The 21,372-nt window shown below is 41.0% G+C and overlaps 1 protein-coding gene across 2 annotated transcripts in view; it reads right to left on the reverse strand.

Moving 5' to 3' along the window:
• The window catches only part of fam114a1 (family with sequence similarity 114 member A1), a 36,165-nt gene extending 16,773 nt beyond the window's left edge, over positions 1 to 19,392 (reverse strand). For both annotated transcript variants that reach the window (XM_073064836.1, XM_073064835.1), the window contains exons 1-6: positions 19,283 to 19,392; positions 12,425 to 12,832; positions 9,245 to 9,326; positions 7,269 to 7,385; positions 5,170 to 5,270; positions 2,766 to 2,900 (exon numbers count right to left, since the gene is read on the reverse strand). In XM_073064836.1, coding sequence (XP_072920937.1) covers positions 2,766 to 2,900; positions 5,170 to 5,270; positions 7,269 to 7,385; positions 9,245 to 9,326; positions 12,425 to 12,820 — 831 coding nt within the window. In that variant the 5' untranslated portion in view covers positions 12,821 to 12,832; positions 19,283 to 19,392. The remainder of the gene's footprint in view (positions 1 to 2,765; positions 2,901 to 5,169; positions 5,271 to 7,268; positions 7,386 to 9,244; positions 9,327 to 12,424; positions 12,833 to 19,282) is intronic.
• Between the last annotated feature and the right edge of the window lie 1,980 nt (positions 19,393 to 21,372).

Consider the following 21,372-nt stretch of genomic DNA (forward strand, 5'->3'; position numbering starts at 1 on the left):
TCATTTATTTGGATTTTCAGAAGCCGTTTGATAAGGTGCCACACATGAGGCTGATTACAATCCTATCGTGATACAGGAAAGATATTGGCATGGATACCAGAATGACTGACAGGCAGGAGGCAGAGAGTGGGAATAACAGGGACCTTTTATGGTTGGCTGACAGTGAGTAGTGGTGTTCCTCAGGGGTCAGTATTGGGACCGCTACTTTTCACATTGTTTGTCAACGATTTGGATTATGGAATTGATGTCTTTGTGGCAAAGTTTGCAGCAGGACTTAAGACAAATTGGAAGAATGGGCAAAAAATGGTAGGTGGAATACAATATTGAAAAATATATGTAATGCATTTTGACAAAAGAAACAATAGTGCAGACTATTATCTAAATGGGGAGAAGGTTCAAACATCAGAGGTGCAGAGGGACTTAGGAGTCCTCGTGGAAGACTCCCAGAAGGTTAACTTACAGGCTGAGTTTGTGGTAAAGGCGGCAAATGCAATGTTGGCATTTATTTCAAGGGGAATAAAAGCAAGGAGATAATGCTGATACTTTCTAAGACACTAGTCAGGCCGAACTTGGAGTATGGAGTTTTGGGCCCCATATTTCAGCAAGGATGTGTTTATCATTGGAGAGAGTCCAGAAGAAGTTCACAAGGATGATTCTAGGAATGAAGGGGTTAACATACGAGGACTGTTTGCCAGCTTTGGGCCTGTACTCAGTGGAATTTAGAAGAATGCAGGGGGGTTTCTTTGAAACCTACTGAATGTTGAAAGGTCTAAATAAGGTGGATGTAGAGAGGATGTTTCCTATGGTGGGGGTGTCCAGAACTAGAGGGCAGAGTCACAATATGGGGGCTGACCTTTTGGAACAGCGGTTAGGAGAAAAGGAACTTCTTTAGCCAGACAGCAACTCTGTGGAATGCTCTGCCACAGACTGCAGGGGAGGCCAAGTCCATGTGTATATTTAGGGCAGAAGCTGATCATTTCCTGATCAGTCAGGGCATTAAGGGATATGGCAAGAAGGCAGGTATAAGGGGTTGAGTGGCATCTGGGATCAGACATGATGAAATGGCGGAGCAGACTTGATGGGCTGAATGGCCTAATTCTGCTCCTACGTCTTAAGGTCTTTATGGATTGTCTTGCTGCCGCATGGTTGGCTAATTATTTGCATTAACGAGGTGTACAGGAGCACCTAATAAAGTTGTCACTGAGTGCATAATGACAAAGTAATTTTTAATGGTAGAAAAGTAAACAGCAACACAGCTTTCAGCATGTCATTTTTAAAGTGAACACTGGGAAACAAGGAGCCTCCAGCAACTAACTGAAATGAAGCCAAGCTTGGTATTAAACTTTAGGATCAAGTTTATGATCTTGTATTTGCGTCATTACCCACACAGCCTATACCCACCTCCGTAAAAATCACTCACTTCTTCACTGCCCTGCACCATTTGGTACTCCAGTCCCTAATCCATGCTTTTGTTACCTCAAGATTTTACCCTCCTGATTGGTCTTTGCCATTCTCCTTTCTAAAACTTCAGGTTGTTGAAAATATTACTTTATTTTTAAATTCGATTTTTTTTGACAAAACTTTCTTTATTTTTTTCCCCTCACATCTTTTACACACGGATTGTTGCCAAGATTTTGTTTATTTTGCTTCTAAGAAGTGGCATGAGATGTTCATTTGCTTTACAGGCATTACATAAATAAGTGCAATAGATGGCTCTCGTTAAAAATGACAGCACTGAATCTTTTCAAATCATTTTATTCTTGAAACAAAATGATAGAGAAAGAATGGGTCCCCATTAGGCAGGGGAGCTCTACAGCCTCGGTTGTGGTGAGGACTATGCCCTCACTGCAGGGCAGGCTGTTGCAGTCAATGGGGAGAGGGAAACACTGAGGCAGTGGCCTCAAGAGGCATACTGGAAGCTGTACTGGTTTGGGGGCTGATCCCTCCCATCCATGCTGCCCTCCAGTGTTCACTCAGTGGAAGAACAAGCGGACCATCAACATACAGTCATGCTACTCAGGGACTTGGGCTATATTATTTTTGTTTTGTGAATGTATGTTTCTCTGCAATCGTAACCATATACACTATTTGTGCTATGTGCAGTGTGCTGCTGGTAATGTGTTTTGCACCTTGGCCCCGGAGGAATGCCGTTTCATTTGGCCATATTCATTTATGGTTGAATGATAATTAAACTTGAACTTGCACTTGGAGAGAGGTCAATCTATGAATCTTGCCAACAAAACTGAAGAATGGTACAATCGATATGTTTCAGAGGCATTTAAAACAGGCACGTAAATAGGCAAGGCATAGAAGATGGGGAAAAGGCTCACTAAAGGACTTGGTGGGCTGTAGGGCTTGTATCTGTGCTGTTTAACACTGACTATTTGCAGTGATTCTAGATCATGTAACACCAAGATCTCAAATAACTGTTGGGTTACTTCCATCAGTTATTGAAATTCTGTAAAAGGATGTTAGTAGTTATGTGATGGTCCAAGTAATAGTTCTGAGAAATTATGGACATCAGCAAGATGCAAAAATTCCAGCTTCTAGCAGAATACTGTAATGGTGTTTCTGTGTAACATGCCACATGTAATTAATTGTAAAATGATCACTTACTGTAGTAACAGAAACAAGAACGATACCAACATGACATGCATTTGAAGTCTCTATAAATATTCTTAAGAAATCAATAAAAGTAGTTTACACTTTTGAAATTTTGCTGTACATCTTTAAAAGGCAATCAGATGAGGCGTATTTCTAAATACCTGGGATAAGGTAGCAGTTCGATTTATTAATATCTTTGTTTTCTTGAATCCAGGGTCATTTTCTGCAAGGACATTCATGGTTTTCTTGCCAATAAATTCTAATGCATCCAAGCCACCCGTGATTACAGTTTTACCCTAAATAAAGCAGAAGTGATATGAGTATTTGTAGCTGCTTGCCATTTTTAAAATTCATAAACTGTTGAATTCTAGAGGGAGTCAGTTGTTGATTTGGTGGTAACACTCAGATGTCTTAAAAGTCAAGCTTAGAAATCCAGAATCTCAAAACAGATCAACTCTCCATTGTAGAGGAAGTGGGGTCTTGCTGTGCACAATTTGGTTGCCACGCTCATTTCTAAATAGTAATTATACACCAAACATAATTGAGCTGCAAGAGGTACCTCCATGCAATTTGAAACTTGTTTATCTGTTTTACCTGGGGTATTTTCTGTGCCTTTCGCCATAAAGTATCGCAGAACATTGATTTAATTATCTACCATTCCCTGTGGGTGGTGGGGTTTAGCTACTTTTCTGCGAAAGGAGTGTAAGATGCTCCTTCTCTCTGCTAGCCTGCAGGTCACCCTTGGGGCAAGGTGTAGCACCTGCTTAGCCCCTCCAATCAGGGTCATGTAAAGCCATAGGAGCAGGTGGTGGATGATTGAATGGCAGGCTGGCGCACAACTCCTGTTTATGCGACAACTGATGCCAGGCAATCTATGAAGTGTATTGATAATGGCTGAGGTCACCCGTTTTGTAAAGACACTGCCCAGAAGAAAGCAATGGCAAAACACTTCTGTAGAAAAATATGCTAAGAACAATCATGTTTATGAGACCATGATCACCTACGTCATAAAGGTGATAATGCGGTTGACCATTCCTTGCTTCCCTTTAATATCATCTATGGGCCCCACATTTACCTTTAATTGCCCTCTTCATTTTTGTATATGCATACAAATATTTGCCATTTCTTTCAATGATACTTGCCAGTTTTCCTCTCAATCATTTGTTCCCTTTTTTTGAAGCTTTCTGATCTCTTGCTGTTGGTTCTCAGAAATTCACAAAGTTTTGGTGCGCCACTCACTTCTGTCTCTGCATGTATTCTATAGTTGATTTACTTTTCTAGTCCATTCTAATAAACTATCTTTGTACTTGCCCTTCTTTAAATTCAGGACTCTGATTTAGGATCGTAGGTCTTCCTCCTCAAACTCTATCTGCAATTCTACCATGTTATAATCACTACTCCATTAGAAATTCTCAACTACAAGATCCTTTATCACCCCCCACCAACACCTCATTACACGTGACCAAAACTAAAATGGCCTGTTCTTGGTGAGGTTCTATAATATACCACTGTAAAAAAATAATCTGTGATGTACTCCACAAATACCTCTTCCATGGTAGTCCTGTCACTTCGAGTAAAGTTACCCATGATGAATGCATTTACCATCTCGTAACTCCCCATTTATGCTTTGCTTTCCAAGGATGTTACCAGGACTTGAGGACCTGAGTTATAGGGAAAGTTTGAATAGGTTAGGACCTTATTCCCTAGGGCGTAGGAGAATGAGGGGAGATTTGATAGAGGTATACAAAATAATGAGGGGTATAGATTGGCTTAATGCAAGTGGATATTTTCCACTGAGTTGGGTGAGACTAGAACTAGAGGTCATAGGTTAAGGGTGAAAGGTGAAATGTTTAAGGGGAACATGAGGGGAAACTTCTTCATTCAAAGGGTGGTGGAACAAACTGCCAAATGAAGTGGTGGATGCGGGGTTGATTTCAACACTCAAGAGAAATTTGGATAGGTACACGGATGGGAGAGGTATGGAGGACTATGGCTCAGGTGCAGGTCGATGGGACTAAGCTGATTAATAGTTTGGCACAAGCTAGGTGGGTCATAGAGCCTGCTTCGGTGCTGTAGTAGTTTATGACTATGATTTCAGGGGAGGGAACATTTTGGCTGCCTATAGACTATTCCTATCCAAGTCTCCTCCCCCCAGCTATTCCCTATTTGCAATGTAGCCAATACCAGATCATGATCTACTACACTGACTCATCAAAACCTAACCCTTTCTGTTTTAGTAGTACCCCATCCTCTTCCGTTTTACTTCTTTTCTTGTGGAACATGAATGTCCTGGAATACTGAATTCCCACTCCTAACAACCTTGCATTTGTTATTGTTTCTGGCATCCTCCATCTTATTACAAATGTCAAGTGTATTCAGATAAAAAGACATTTTCTCCTTATCTGGATTCAATTCTGGCCACACTTGCTTATATTTTCTGTCATACTTTGATTTTCATTCACTCCTTCATGCTAAGCATGTTAATGAAGCTTATAGCACAATTAAAAATAAGAAATGCCAAGTATACTGGCTGCCCATGTTAATTAAGTGTCTGACTTGTCTTACCGTGCTCTGAACTACATTAGAAATGGTTGACAACATGCCACGAGACCCGGCTGTGGGCGAAGAGTGTGTCACATCTGCAGAATTTGCTTCTTCTTGTGTATCTATCCAGGAAATTAAAAATATACTAAAAACAGTTATTCAGGAACAAAAAAGGAACACAACCGTATCTCATTTCTTAAGATTAATCCCCATAATAAAGCTGAAATGCTGCTCTATTTCACTCTCTGCACTTCTGCCTGCTTGACACCAGGAATAGCACAAAAATAAATTAGTACCAGTCAATTTTATTTTCAAAATGCTTTCATCTTTGATGCACATTATTGGAAATGAAAACTTCAACTTGACATCTTTCATTAAAGAACTGCTCTCATTAATATCTGTCATTATCACTAAAATGCAACCAAACACAATTATTAGTTGGCTTTCCCTTTACCAAAAACAACAATAAATATCTTGTAGCTCTTTGAGAAGTTCTACAGTTCACTTGCTCACATTCTACTATCTGATGGATTTATACATCTACATAAAAATATAATAAATACCCAGCAATATATTCTACACTGGATAGACCTTGCTTTTTGAATTGGTCACCAGGAGGTCAAACAAGCTTCCACTAAACTATCATTTGTCAGAGCCCCAAGATGAAATCAAAACTAGAATGTTCAGCAGTTCAAACAAATTCAAGTCCTGGTCAGATCATTATTGGAAAGCAGCTAATATTAATTATAATAACAAGTTATACTATAGTGGAATACATCCAAAGCATCAAAGCCAATCACAATGACCTTTAAAAAACTAGGATATCACCAAAATCCTATCTTCTGCCAGTTTAATTTACCATAGGAATGTGACAAACATCTGTGTAATTCTTATTAATAAAACGGAGTTTTAATCCCAGTACGAACATATTGCTCACTTTTTGGAGGTTTGTCAATTTGTACAGATTTTGGATTAATCTGTAGCTAGAAATGGAAAATATCAATTTATCTAGGACTTGCTTCTGACACCCATTTCCCCAGGTCAGTAGTACGAGGTAAACTAGATTAGTTTCAAACACTGATGAAATGTGATGACAATGAAGACACCAACCCTCCCCAAATTACAGTCTATGTTTCAAGAGTGGAGTTCAATTTGGGTTCAACAACAACTCTAATACATGTCATAATTAGAGCTGTGCAAAAATTATTGAATTTATTTATTTTAGTAAAGATATAAAAGTAGTGTCAGTTTGCAATACCAATGAGGAGGAAGTGGGTTAAGTGTGGAGTGTAAGTTTACTGAAATAATGACTTTTTTTTGGTGGAAAAAGAAAAATATAAGGTTAAGATTAGCATTATTTGTCACACATGTACATTGAAAAATACAGTGAAATATGTTGTTTGCGTGAAATGAAATCAGCAAGGATTGTGCTAGGCAGCCCACAAGTCTCACCACGCTTCTGGTGCCAACACAGCAGATCCAAAAATTACTAACCCTAACTGTATTTCTTTTTGGGATGCGTGAGGAAACTGGAGCACCCAGAGGAAACCCACCTGGTTACAGGGAAAATGTACACACTCCTTACAGACAGCAACAGAAATCAAACCCTGGTCTGACAGCTGGTGTGGTAAAGTGCTGTGCTAACTGCTACACTACTGTGTTGGCCTGAACTAAAAATCTCACTGAAACTTTGAAAGACCTCATAAAGTGCTTCTTTGTCATCTTTTGTTGACAAACACTAGAATCATGAATCAGTACAAATTAAATATAATTGGAAAAACTTTAGAACTAGTCTCTGCATAAAAGGTAACAACACAATATACGCTACTTCATTAAGTTCAAGAACTTTGACAAGTATATTTTACAGATGAGGTAAGATGAGTAAAAATTTAGAAGAATTGTTTGTGAGTTAAGCTCCATAAATTTAACTCTTCCTTTCCTGCTCCTCAGTGAATTATTTAACCAAGTCTTATGCCTGAGTGCGCCCTACACCCTGAAGACATCTACTCAGTACACAAAATGGGTCAAAAAGGTACTAAATATCAGAAGAATAAAGAAGTAATAAGTGACTTCAAGAACAGAACAGCAAAGAGAAAAAAAATTGGTTATTTTTCAGCTACCTGATGCTAAGGCAACTTCATCTGTCTCAGCTAGTTTCCTCTCCTCAGAAGAGGGGGCACCACCATGTATTTTGAGAGATGCTTCTGCTTTTTCCTTCACAGTATTCAGTCCATGACCTACAATTAAGTGTTAAATTATTCAAGGCACATATTAAAATAAAGCTTTTTGAGAATAAATAAAAAGTAGCAAGCATAACCAACAAAGCTCAAAGGCATGGCCTTCACTAAAGGCTGATTTATACTTGTGCGTACGGGCTACGCCATAGCCCTGATTTTCACTTCTGCGTAGCTCTACGCCGTAGCAAGCATGCGTCGGTGTGCGCCAAAACGCTAGTTGGTGGTGGGGTTTCTATGCCACTGTGTTGAGATTCTTTGTGAGAGACATGGACGAGGAAATGCATTTCAAACATTTTCGCATGTCGGCAGGTAGATTTGATGATTTGGTTCATCTATTTCGCATCGGTGTACAGACATGGCAGAGAAGAAGCAACCAGAAAAGCGTAGGAGGAAATGCGATGCTACCAAATGGACCGAGCTCAGTTGTTGCGGTCTGCGTCGCTGTGACGTGTGAGTTACTTTTTTGGGGAGGTGCACGTCACCCTACGGTGTAGGGTACACGGTACCTACGGCATAGACGCGACGCACAAGTAAAAATCAGCCTTAAGAATCACTGCGGAACTTCCACACCAGTCCTACTTTTTTGTCCAATCTTCATGCTCCTTCAGTCCCATTGTGATCGAATCCAACGATCTTAATCACATCAGTCTCAGGTGAAAAGTACCAGAATTCCAAAGATTCATAAACTCAAAATATTTTTACTCACCCTACAATTCATCAAGTGACTATGACACCCCCTCCCATTCTAGACTTAAGCCAATCAAAGCCCTTTACCAATATAACACGACATTAACTTCTATTTGGAATAATCAAAAGTCATATTGTTTGAGGGACCAACAATTGATTCATTTTAAGTACAAGTGAAAAAATTGAAGGCTTATTCCTCTTATCAACTGGTATATTTACAAATCCATATAGTTGTCTTGCATCATCTATTGTGACTACCAAGTGATGAAAGTTTCTAGCTCCTAGTCTTTTATGCTCAACTTAAATGAATATGAAACATTGGGTACAATTTGAATTCTCATTACTTTGAGACATTCCATTCATATGTTAACTTGTAAAGTAATTGCTCTCCTCTGGAAACTTCTATAATCAACAAACAACACACACAAAATGCTGGAGGATCTCAGCCAGCCAGGCAGCATCTATGGAAAAGAGTACAGTCAACATTTTGGGCTGAGACCTTTCAGTAGGACTGAAGATAAAAAGATGAGGAGTCAGAGTTAGAGAGTGGAGGGAGGGGAAGGAGAAACACAACATGACTGGTGAAACTCGGAGGGGTGAAATAAAAAGTTGGGCAGTTGATTGGTGTAAGAGATACAAGGCTGGAGGAGGGGGAATCTAATAGGATAGGAAAGAAGGCCATGGAAGAAAGAAAAGGAGGAGCATCAGAGGGAGGTGATGGGCAGGCAAGGAGATAAGGTGAGAGAGGGAAAAGGGGATGGGGAATAGAGAGGTGGGAGACACTACCGGAAGAGTTTGAGAAATTGATGTTCATGCCATCAGATTGGAGGCTACCCATTCGGAATGCAAGGTCTTACTCCTCCAACCAGAGTGCCTGCCCATTGCCTCACCCACCCCTGATTTCATCTATCAACTTGTGTTTCTCCCTCCACTCTCCCGTCCCCACCTTCTAACTCTGACTCCTCATCTTTTTTTCCCTCCAGTCCTGCTGAAGGGTCTTGACCTGAAATGTCGACTGTACGTACTCTTTTCCGTAGATGTTGACTGGCTTGCTGAGTTCCTCCAGCACTTTGTGTTGTTACTTGGATTTCCAGCATCTGCAGATTTTCTTTTGTTCATAATCAACTAACATTTACATTTCCCAGCCAATGAATAACTATCATAACACTCACCAACGGTTGCTGTAGCTGTGGAGATCAGAGATTTTCCCCAAGCTCCCCAGGATCCCCAAGTACTTTTATTTGAGGGGGAAACCTGCAAAATTGATCCACAATAGAAAATATTTACCCAATGCAGCATCAGATTTTTATCTGAGATCCTCTGACATGGCTCAACATGTAATGAAATCCTATCTTAATAAAATGATTGTTACTGGTTATCTTAGCCAATTTTTTAAACTTGCACTCACTTGACAAAGTTTCACAGTAGATTTACAGGCATCCAGATCGGTGGAAAATTCTATACTCAAATAGGCTTCTGCAGAATCCTGGTCTCTGATCACAAATGTCAGTATACAGTGAAATCCATTCAATGTGGGTGACATTCAATGGTTAAGGGCTCACTGCCTGTTGCAATGAAGACCTCCACTTTATAAACAGTCAAATCTCAAGAAAATCTGCCCTGATGTTCCTGCAACACCATTTCAAGCATTCCAAATGACAATCACTCAGCAATTCTCAGTTTTGGATCTGAAAGCACTCTAATATCATAGATGCTCTCTACTTGTATGGTAGCATGCATCTACAGAGACAATGAACCCACAAACACTCCCTCTTTATTCCTCTATTTTGCACTACCTATTTTTGCAACTTATAATAATTGTTGGGCTTTGCATTGTATTGTTGTTGCAAATTAACAAATTTTATGTAACTCATCAGTGATAATAAATCTAATTCTGATGGAAAAGGGCACTCTAGTTCACTGCCAAGCACACATTTACACCCGTGTGGAACAAATTCTTCTTTAGTCTCTCCACATTCCAAATCATTCTTCTCCCAGATTCTACCACTCTCCTACACATCTGGGGAAATTAATAATGGCCAACTAATTTACCAACCTACACATCTTTGGGACACAGTAGGAAACTGGAACACCCAGAGGAACTCATGCAATTAAATGGAGAATATGCAAACTGCAAAAGATCTGGACTAGAGTAAAGGATTAAACCCAGGTTTCTGAAAAATGTGTATTTGATCCTATGGATTTCAACAGGCCACAGGCATAAAATATTCATAATGTAATATAACATAAAATGCAGTCAGAAACCTTTGTTACAAAGCACTGAGAAAGTTGCAGCCAGATGTCAGAATGACTGCATTGCTACATGTGGCATTCCACATGAATATGGAGTTTGGTGGTTTTAACAATAGGTGCGGGGAAATATTTTTATAATTTCTCATCTGGAATGCAGCCTCATAATAAGTTGGTAACTCCAGTGAAATTACGTGGGCTCCTGAAACACCACTGCAAGCGCAACACCAGTGTTTGACCAGCTGGAATCCAATTCAGGATTGTGATTTTTAACAGGAGACAGAAAATTGCTGAAGTCTATTTGCTCACAGTCGGCGGGGAAGGGGATGGAAGGAAAAATAAAAGAGTACAAGGCAACTTTAGATCAAATGAAACTAGATTATTCATGATTGGTGAGGTTTTATTTTAAAATCAAGACCTCTCGGCCATGAAGCTACTACAGTCAGGGAAGGATGATCTGATCAGTCATCAAAAGTTGTATCTCATTGGATGATCAGCAGGTTGGCACTGGCCACCATCATGACCTAAGCTCGGAGTATTGATGGATAGAGGAAGTGAAGGGTATCATGGTATTAGATATAACTTAAAGGTCATTGACACTATGATAGTGTAGGGGTTAACACAACACCATTATAGCTCAGAGCATTGGAGTTTGGAGTTCAATTCCAGCGTCCTCTGCAAGCAAGTTTCTATGTTTCTTCCTGTGTGTGAGTGGGTTTCCTCCTGGTGCTCTGGTTTTCTCCACAGTCCAAAACTGTACCAGTTAGTAGATTAACTGCAGATTGGAAATTGTCTCAGGATTAAGCTGGAGTTAAACTGGTGTGCTGCTGGGTGGCACTTCTCAAGGGGCAAGGAAGGTCTGTTCCATGCTGTATCTCTAAATAAATAAATACATTTAAATCAAGTACGAGAATTTCATCACAGTGTAAGGAATTTTTATTTATTAAGGTCCTTAGTCAGAATTTCTGCATCATCAGCAGGTATTCAATAACTGCTGCAAACATAAGTAGGCAGAGATGATGCTGGTCAAGCATTTGGTATTTGTGAACATATTTGACAATAGAAGAAGGAGAAAATAACACCTTTTCCGCCCTGATAGCTACACAATAACACTGCTGAAAATTAAACACAAATACTTAACAAATTTAGACATGACTAGAACAGATGAGGAAGTTTGTCTCTTCAAATCTACTATTCCTCTGAATAGACCCTGAAGCCCCTTATCAATGGACACTTTTGCCTAATTCTGAGTTTTCTTAAATTGCAGTGATGAGAGAAAATAAAAGGAATGTTTGCAATGTGGCATGGATCAAAGTTGTCAAGATAATAATTACATAACAAATAGGAACTAGAGAAAGATTAAACATTTAAAACTAAAAGGTACAGACAAATCTGAAAAGAAAAGTAGTTTACTTGAGATTGTTGAAGTCTGAGATAACACTCAAAGATTACAACCTATTCTGTAATAGAGGTGTGGGCAGGGGGGTGATGGGTAGATTGAATACGTGGCAGAGAACAAAATTACCTGCTTATAAGAACATTATTTTTGTTAATAGAAACTACTATGAATTTACCTCCATAAAATTAATAATTATGCTACTATTATAAGGAACCTATAGAATTATTCCCAAACTGTGTGCAATTGTTTGGGCTTATTTAAAAACTTCAATGTTCTGGATTGAATCAAAGAGCCATGCAAGCCTTTAGATGTTTATCAACTAATATTCCATAATATATATCAAACTTTAACTGTGAAAAACATGATGGAACTTCTTTTCATTGCATGAGATACTCTATATGTTGGCTATTTAGAACAACTAATTGTACTGCATACTAAGTGCAAACTTAATTACACCAATAATTTATTTAAATACTTATTTGATAATTTAACAGCTATAAAATAACTTGCACAACCAGTTTGGATAATATTTAGTCATCAGCAAACACATCTGTAGCCATTCTGAAACCCGCTGACAAGAAGAATCAGTGATGACATAATACGAATGTGCCCTGAACAGAATCTGACTTTAGCCACCTACGTGGTATTGAAAACTGGTTCAATTCTGATTACTTACAATTTATATTTTGAACACATCACATACCTCTGTGACATTTTCCTCTGCTGGTGTATGTGCATCCAATATCTGAGGTCTGCTGGATTCTGTGTCAATATTTATAACCTCATTATTTTCAGTGGAAATAGCCTTAAATGACTCTTCAGTGGACAACGGATCTTTTGATAAAGTTGCTTCTTCCAGGCCACTCTGTTTTCGCTCATCCACAGCCCCAGTCTTGGGTACAATTTCTTGATGTGAGCTCTTATCATCAACTGGGACATGACTGAGATCATACTCCAAAGGATCACTCAATTGAGAAGATACAGTATCTGTTGAAATTCTTGTGCTATTTCCATTTGCTGCATTGGACCCATCTTCAATTGATACATTTTCTATTACAGCTGAAATATCATCCTTGGTGTTATCTTCTGCCTCAGACATTGTTAATCATATCTATAAAATAAAATGTTAATCATTACTACTCACACTTATTCTCATCATTTCATTCCCAAACAAGTGTTAGGAGCAAGTATTTGAACAGCCTGATACCTGCATAACTATCCAATATTCCTTAGTTAGTGAGAATTTTCAAACTCTGGCACCTGGTGATATTTACCTGGACCCACTAAAAATTCCCACGATCAGATATTCTTAGCTAGTGTTTGACAAAAGTTCTTCCATCACATTGCTTTTAAGGCAGATTACTCAGTAAGTGTTCAAATAAGGTGCCCTATAGAGACAAAGCTGGCACTCAGGAGAATAGGGCTGTGGGACAGGAAAGTGTTTTAAGAGACAAGAAAATCTATGAATGCTGGAAATCCAAGCAACACACACAAAATGCTAGAGGAACTCAGCAGGCCAGGCAGCCTCTACGGAAAAGAGTAAACAGTTGATGTTTCTGGCTGAGACCCTTCATCAGAGTTGTGCAAAACTTTATGATAGTAACTTATGTGCCCTTGGGTCTTTCAGCTTTTTGAGCACCTTCTCCCTTGTAATAGTAACTGCACTCACTTCTCTTCCCTCAAACCCTTCAACATCAGGAACACTGCTAGTGTTTTCCACAGTGAAGACTGAAGCAAAGTACTCATTTTGTTCACCTGCCATCTCCTTATCCCGTTATTATTTCTCCGACCTAATTTTCTTGCAGTCCTACATCCATTCTTATCTCTCTTATTTTTTATATACTTGAAAAAGTTTTTATATTCAGCTTGACAGTGTTGCTAGCTTGCTTTCATATTTCAGTTTTTCCCTCTTAAAGATTCTTTTAGTTGCTTTCTGTAGGTTTTTAAAAGCTTCCCGATCCTCTATCTTCCTGCTATTTTACTTTGCTTTTACATTAGCTTTGACTTCCCTTGTCATCCGTGGTTGTACTATTTTGCCATTTGAGTATTTCTTTGTAATGAACCAGAGGCAATTGGGGAGCTTAAGTTAAAGGAACCCTTAGGAGACAGTGATCACAGTATGATTGAGTTCAACTTGAAATTTGATAGGGAGAAAGTAAAGTCTGACATTACAGTATTTCAGTGGAGTAAAGGAATTACAGTGGTATGAAAGAGGAGTTGGCCAAAGTAAATTGGAAGGAGATGCTGGCAGGGATGACAGCAGAGCAAACAATGTCTTGAGTTTTTGGAAAAAATGAGGAAGGTGAAGAATAGTGTGTTCCAAAAACATAACACCCAATCCAGCATAGCTGATTCCCCTAGTAGATTTAACAACAAACTTCTCTGAAAAGCCATCTCATAGGCATTCAACAAACTCACTATCTTGGGATCCATTACTAACCTGATTTTCCCAATCTACCTGCATGGTAAAATCTCCCATGACTATCCTAACATTGTCCTTTGGACATGCTTTTTCTACTTCCCGTTGTAATCTGGAGTCCACATCTCAGTTACTGGTTGGAGGCCTGTATATGTCTGCCATCAGGGTCCTTTTATTTACCGTTTCTGAACTCAGCCCAGAAGGATTCAACATCCTCTGATCCTATGTCACATTTTTCTAAATATGACACCATTCTTTACCAGCAGAGCCACGCCACCCACTCTGCCTACCTTCCTATCCCTCTGATAAATGCGTAACCTTGGACATTCAGCTCCTAACAATAACTGCCCTTCATCCATGATTCAGTCATGACAATCTGTGAAAGTGCAAGAAGGTCATCCATGCTATTTCTTGTACTCCGTGCATTTAGATATAATGTTTTGAGTACTATTTTCACTACCCCTTTTGATTCTGCACCATTAATTCACTGATACTCAACCTGTTGACTGTAATGTTGTCCTATCATCTGCCTGCCCTTCCTGACAGCCTTACTGCACACTTTTTTTTAAACCATCCATCCTATCCTGAGTCCCTTCACTCCAGTTCCCACACCCTGCCAATTTAGTTTAAACCCTCAACTGCTCTAACAAAACTTGCCTGTGAGAACATTGCCCCCCACCCAGGTTCAGGTGCAACTCATCCCTTTTGTATGGGTCAAACCTCCCCTAGAAGAGATCTCAATGATCCAAGAAACTGAAGCCCTGCCCTCTGAACCAGCTTCTCAGTCATGCCATCCAAATCAACCTGTTTTTACCCTCACTGGCGCATGGCACAGGTAGTAATCCAGAAATTACTAGCTTGGAGGTCCGGCTTCTCAGCTTTCTGCCTAGCTCTCAAAATACTCTCTTCACGTTCTCTTTGCTCTTCCTTCATATGTCATTGACACCAATATGTACCAAACTATCTGGCTGCTCTGCTTCCCTCTCCAAAATGCCGTGGGGTCCAAGATGTCCCTGATCCTGGCACCTGGGAGGCAACATACCATCTGGGTGTCCCATTCACATCCATAGAATCTCCTCTGTTTTCACGCATGAAAAAAAATTCTTTAACATTTGGTCTGCGTCAAAACTACTTCAAACATCTTGATATGCAAAAAAGGTAAGCAGGAGAATTTTCCTCACTCTGAAGCTCCTCAATTACTTTCACATGATGGAACATGAAGCTGAAATGCCCCAGTAGCACATTAAAACTGGGGATTGGTACACGGTCATTTAAAAACACACAGAAGGTTCCACATGTACTTGGGAGAGGCTTAACTGTATCGCGTGTTGCAAAGGAAATGCAAGACTAATGATTAGAAGTACGGTAGTCCAAGTGATTGATTTTAAGGAATGTGTTAAAAGCAGAACGTAGGTAAAGAACCAGAACATCTAGGAAAAATACACCAAAGTCTGGGGTTTTTGCAGTTGATAGTTATTGATGGTCAAGCTATTGATATCAGTGATGCTCTGAAGGATATAATCAAAGAAACAACTATCTTGGCAGGTTTTAGGTTTGGACATAGTAAGAAATAAAGGAGAGAATTTTTTAATGTTCGAAGGGGAACTGATGCGGCACACATACTAAAGATCCAAATCTCATTTCCCAATATTTGGCCTGAAGCCTTCTATATCATAGCATCTCAAATGATCATTAACTACTTCTAAAAACTACCTTTCCTCACTACTCCTCTGAGCAGCAAGTTCCAGGTTTTGGTCATCTGCTGGGTGAAAGAAATTCCTCAAGATGGACCTTGTACAAGATCCCACTGTACCTCAATATTTCCTAACCATTATTCTATCCATCAATACCATTCTATAGCCAAAGATAACTCACTATCTACAGCAGCACCAATAGTTGGAAGTATACTGGTCATACTTTCTACATTCATATTCATCTTTCATTAATCTAACAAACTACTAAGGTCCCAAGACTGATACCCTGTGGTATCGATGGAAGATAGGGCACCTGGTTGAGCAGTGTTAAAACATCCTCTAGCTCAACATCTGTACAACTTAAGGGCTAGTTGTTGACCAGGAAGGAGGAGGTGGTTGAACATGCACTAGTCTACATTAGTGGATCAGTGGTGGAGAGAGTCAGCAGCTTTAAATACCTGGGCTTAACATACTAGATGAACTGTCTTGGGCCCACACATGGATGCAATCACAAGGATAAGGAGGTTCAGTTTGTCACCACAAACTAACAAACTTCTATAGATGTACTGTTGGAAGTATCCCGACTGGGTGCATCATGGTCCAATATTGCAATTTTAATGCACAGGAACAGAAGAAGCTGCAGAGTGTAGCGGACTCAGGCCAATATACAATGGGCACGTTCCTCCCCACTATTGGTAATACCTAAAGGAGGTGCTGCCGCAAGAAGGCAAAATTCATCATGGTGCACTATCTGGACCATGAGATCTTCTCAGAGGTACTAACTACCAGGCAGAAGGTACAGAAGTCTGAAGTCCCACGCACTAGGTTCAAGAACAGCTATTTCTCTTCAGCCATTTGGTTCCTGAACCAACTGTCACAACCCTTATCACTAGTCTAGAAAGACTATAACCACTTTGATCATTTTGCACTAAAATTGACTTTTTGTTTTAATTGTGTTTTACTTGTAAGACTGTGTAACTTGTGTTTTACTTGTGAATGCTGCTTCTGTAAAGCTATGTGTCTCTGATGCTGCTGCGAGTTTTGTGCATATACAGTGGCATGCAAAAGTGTAAACACCCCTGGTCAAAATTTCTGTTACTGTGAATAGCTGAGTAAAAGATGACCTGATTTCCAAAAGGCATAAAGTTAAAGATGACATTTCTTTAATATTATAAGCAAGATTACTTTTTTATTTCCATCTTTCACAGTTTCAAAATAACAAAAAGGAAAAGTTTGGGCACCCCGCGTGGTCAGAACTTAGTAACACCCCCTTTGGCAAGTATCACAGCTTGTAAACACTTTCTGTAGCCAGCTAAGAGTCTTTCAATTCTTGTTTGGGGAATTTTCGCCCATTCTTCCTTCCAAAAGGCTTCTAGTTCTGTGAGATTCTTGGGCCGTCTTGCATGCACTGCTCTTTTGAGGTCTATCCACAGATTTTCGATGATGTTTAGGTTGGGGGACTGTGAGGGTCATGGCAAAACCTTCAGCTTGCGCCTCTTGAGGTAGTCCATTGTGGATTTTGAGGTGTGTTTAGGATCATTACCCAGTTGTAGAAGCCATCCTCTTTTCATCTTCAGCTTTTTTTTTTAAACAGATGGTGTGATGTTTGCTTCCAGAATTTGCTGGTATTTCAATGAATTCATTCTTCCCTCTACTAGTGAAATGTTTCCTGTGCTGCAACACAAGCCCAAAGCACGATCGATCCAACCCTATGCTTAACAGTTGGGGAGGTGTTCTTTTCATGAAATTCTGCACCCTTTTTTCTCCAAACATACCTTTGCTCATTGTAGCCAAAAAGTTCTATTTTAATTTTATCAGTCCACAGGACTTGTTTCCAAAATGCATCAGGCTTGTTTAGATGTTCCTTTGCAAACTTCTGCTGAATTTTGTGGTGAGGATGCAGGAAAGGTTTTCTTCTGATGACTCTCCCATTAAGGTCATATTTGTGCAGGTGTTGCTGCACAGTAGAACAGTGCACCACCACTCCAGAGTCTGCTAAATCTTCCTGAAGGTCTTTTGTAGTCAAAAGGGGGCTTTGATTTGCGTCCCTAACAATCCTATGAGCAGTTCTCTCGGAAAGTTTTCTTGGTCTTCCAGACCTCAACTTGACCTCCACCGTTCCTGTTAACTACCATTTCTTAATTACATTACAAACTGAGGAAATGGCTACCTGAAAATGCTTTGCTATCTTTTTATAGCCTTCTCCTGCTTTGTGGGCATCATTTATTTTAATTTTCAGAGTGCTAGGTAGCTGATTAGAGGGGCCCATGACTGCTGATTGTTGGGACAAAGTTTGAGGGATCAGGGTTATTTATAAAGCTTTGAAATTTGCATCACCTGGCCTTTCCTAATGATGACTGTGATCAAGCCATAGCCCTAACAAGATAATTAAGGTCTGAGACCTTGGTAAAAGTTATCTGAAAGCTGAAATCTCTTCGGGGTGCCCAAACTTTTGCATGGTGCTCCTTTCCTTTTTTCCCCACTCTAAAATTGTACAAAACAGAAACATACACTAACCTTGCTTAAAACATTGAAAAGAATGTTCCATCTTTAACTTTATGACTTTAGGAGATCAGTTCATCTTCTACTCAATTAACTATTCACAGTCACAGAAATTTTGACCAGGGGTGCCCAAACTTTTGCATGCCATTGTATGTACTTGTGCATATGACAATAAACTCAACTTTGACTTTGGTACACAACTATTCATAAGCTTTCACTACAAGAACATCCTCCTTCATCGACCTCTTTCAGTATACTGAGCCAATTTGAGATACACTCTGCCAAACTGCTATGAATCTTACAGCTTGGACGTGTCAAAGGCCTTAATGAAGTTCAGGCAGGCTACATCAACCCATTACCTTTAATACACTTAACCATCTCCTTGAAAATGTATCATATTAGACAGGCTCTTCTCTTAACAAAACCATGGGGATTATTCTGATAACGCCTTGCTTCTCCAAGTACAGATTAATCCAATAACTTCACTCCCCTTTTAATAATCTATTTTATGCCTGCTACGGCATTTATTAAAATAAGCCCCTTTTTTTAGTATCCAGAGCTGATTTGTGTTGTAGGAGCTCCAGCAATCTCCATCCTTGCTTCTCACAGCAGGGATAAAGAGCCTCGCTGCTTTAGGTCCATCGCTTCGTAAACTACAGAACATCTACTACAAAACTTGTAACGGCGAGGGTTTCTGCCTCTGCTCCCAGAGCTTTTCACACACCCATCACCCTCGGGGTGAGAAATTTTCTGTGGTCTGGTTCGGCAGCCGATCAGCCGGACTGCAAACTGCTTAGAGTTTAACACTCCTCCGCTCTGGACTTTGAAGCCTCGGAGGGGGTGGGGGGTACACGCCGAGCCGAGGGTCCAACCCCGGGGGCTGTGACCGTGGCCTCTCACTGTCGTCCGTTGGAAGTTTAAACCCTGCGCCCGGCTCGAGACTCACCTGCCGGCACACGCGCTCGCTGCCGCCGCCGCCGCCGCCGCCGCCGCCTCTCCCTTCTCAGCGCCGCCACGTCGACAGCCAAACCCCATCCTAGGCCCGGAACCTGGAGCTCAGCACGGCACAACCCACCGGAAAGGAACGTCGCATCCAATAGGGATCGGGCCGGCCCCGCACGGCGTTCCAGCCAGGTTTCCAACGGATCGCTCCCGGGGGAAGCGGGTTCAATACCTGGCGATGCACACAAACTCGGCAGCATCCATGGGAGATAAATAAACAGTCCACGGTCTGGCCCGAGACCCTTCTTCAGGACTGGAAAGGAAGGGGTGGGGAGGGGGGGAAACAACAGAATGAAAAGGTTTGAGGGGCAAGTGTTATAAGAGGTCAGAGGCTCATGGGGGTAGTAGGTAAGGACAAGAGGGACTCTGTCACTGTTGAGGCAGCGGGAAGATGGGGTGAGTGCAGATGTCCAGGAAATGTGGGTGATCAGTGGTGAGGAAGGAAAGCCCTTCCAGGTGAGGCAACACTTCACCTGCAGATTTGCTGGGGTCGTCTTTTGCATCCGGTGCTCCTTCTGCATTGGTGAGACTATAAATTGGGGCACTGCTTAGCTGAGCACCTGCGTCCCATTCGCCTACAGCAGAACTTCCGTGTGGCTAATCATTTAAATTCCAATTCCCATTCCCACTCTGACAAGTCGGTCCACAACCTCCTCTTGTGCCATGTTCAGAATATATGCAACAGTTTATATTCTGTCTGGGTAGCCTCCAACCAGTTGGCATGAATATCGATTTCCCCTTCTGGTACACCCCCCGCCCCCCCCCCCCCCCCCGTATCCCTTCTCATTCACTTTCTTCTATAATGCACTCTTCTCTACTCTCAGATTTCTTCATCCCCAGCCCTTTACCTTTCTCACCTGCCTGGCTTCTCCTATCACCTTCTAGCTATCCTGCTTCCTCTCCCCCACCTTTTTTTATTTTAGGAGCTTTCCCCTTTCTTTCCAGTCCTAAAGAAGTGTCTTGGCCCGAATTATCAACTTTTTGCTCATTTTCATGGATGCTGCCTGACCTGCTGAGTTCTTCCAGCGTTTTGTGTGTTGCTTTGGATTTCCAACATCTGCAGGATTTCTTGTGTTTAGATATAACAATACATGTACTGGTCCCGGGCGGGGTAATGGGTTCAGCCAGCTCCTATTTTTGTAGGTTGCAGATTCGCTCCCATTTCTATTCAATTTAATTCCTTTTGATGAATACAGTACCCCCAAGCTAGTGCTTCATGCAGTATGTTGAAGGGTTGAGAGTATTGATAGGAGAGATTGATATTGACTAGGAATGAATGTTTAGTTGCATTAAGACCAAATGGAAGTCAATCTATAACCTATAGTGCAACACACATAAAATGCTGGAGGAACTCAGCAGGCCAGGCAGCATTTCTGGAAAAGAGAACAGTTGAAGTTTCTGGCTGAGACCCTTCAGCAGGATTGGAGGGAGGAAAAAAGATGAGGAGTAGATTTAAAAGGTCAGAGGAAGGGAAAGCGAAAGACAAGGTGAAACTGGGAGGGGGTGGGATGAAGTAAAGGACTGGGAAGTTGATTGGTGAAAGAGACAGAGGGCTGGAGAAGGGGGAATCTAATAGCAGAAGATGGAAGACCATGGAAGAAAGGGGGGGGGGGGGAGGAGCACCAGAGGGAGGCAAGGTGAGAGATGGAAAAGGAGATGGAGAATGGTGAAGGGGTGGGGGTGGGGCGGCCTGAGGTTTCGGAGGAAGGACTGACTGGGGCCCTGAATAGTAGTGAGGGAGGAGGTGTGGGGGCAGGTGTAGTACTGGTTTTGCTTGCAAGGGTAATTGCCAGGAGGGAGATCAGTAGGGTGGGACAAATGGCCAAGGGAGTCATGTAAGGAGCGAACCCTGCAGAATGCAGAAAATAGGGGTGGGAGGGAAAGCTCTGCTTGATGGTGGGATACATTGGAGATGGCGAAAGTTCTGGAGAATTATGTGCTGGATGCAGAAGTTGGGGGGTGGTAAGTGAGGACAAGAGAAATCCTATCTATGGGGGATGGTCAACAGTGTAGGTTTAGAACATAAACTGTTCC

The sequence above is a fragment of the Hemitrygon akajei genome, chromosome 13 (genome assembly GCF_048418815.1).
Source record: "Hemitrygon akajei chromosome 13, sHemAka1.3, whole genome shotgun sequence".
Classification (NCBI taxonomy): domain Eukaryota; kingdom Metazoa; phylum Chordata; class Chondrichthyes; order Myliobatiformes; family Dasyatidae; genus Hemitrygon; species Hemitrygon akajei.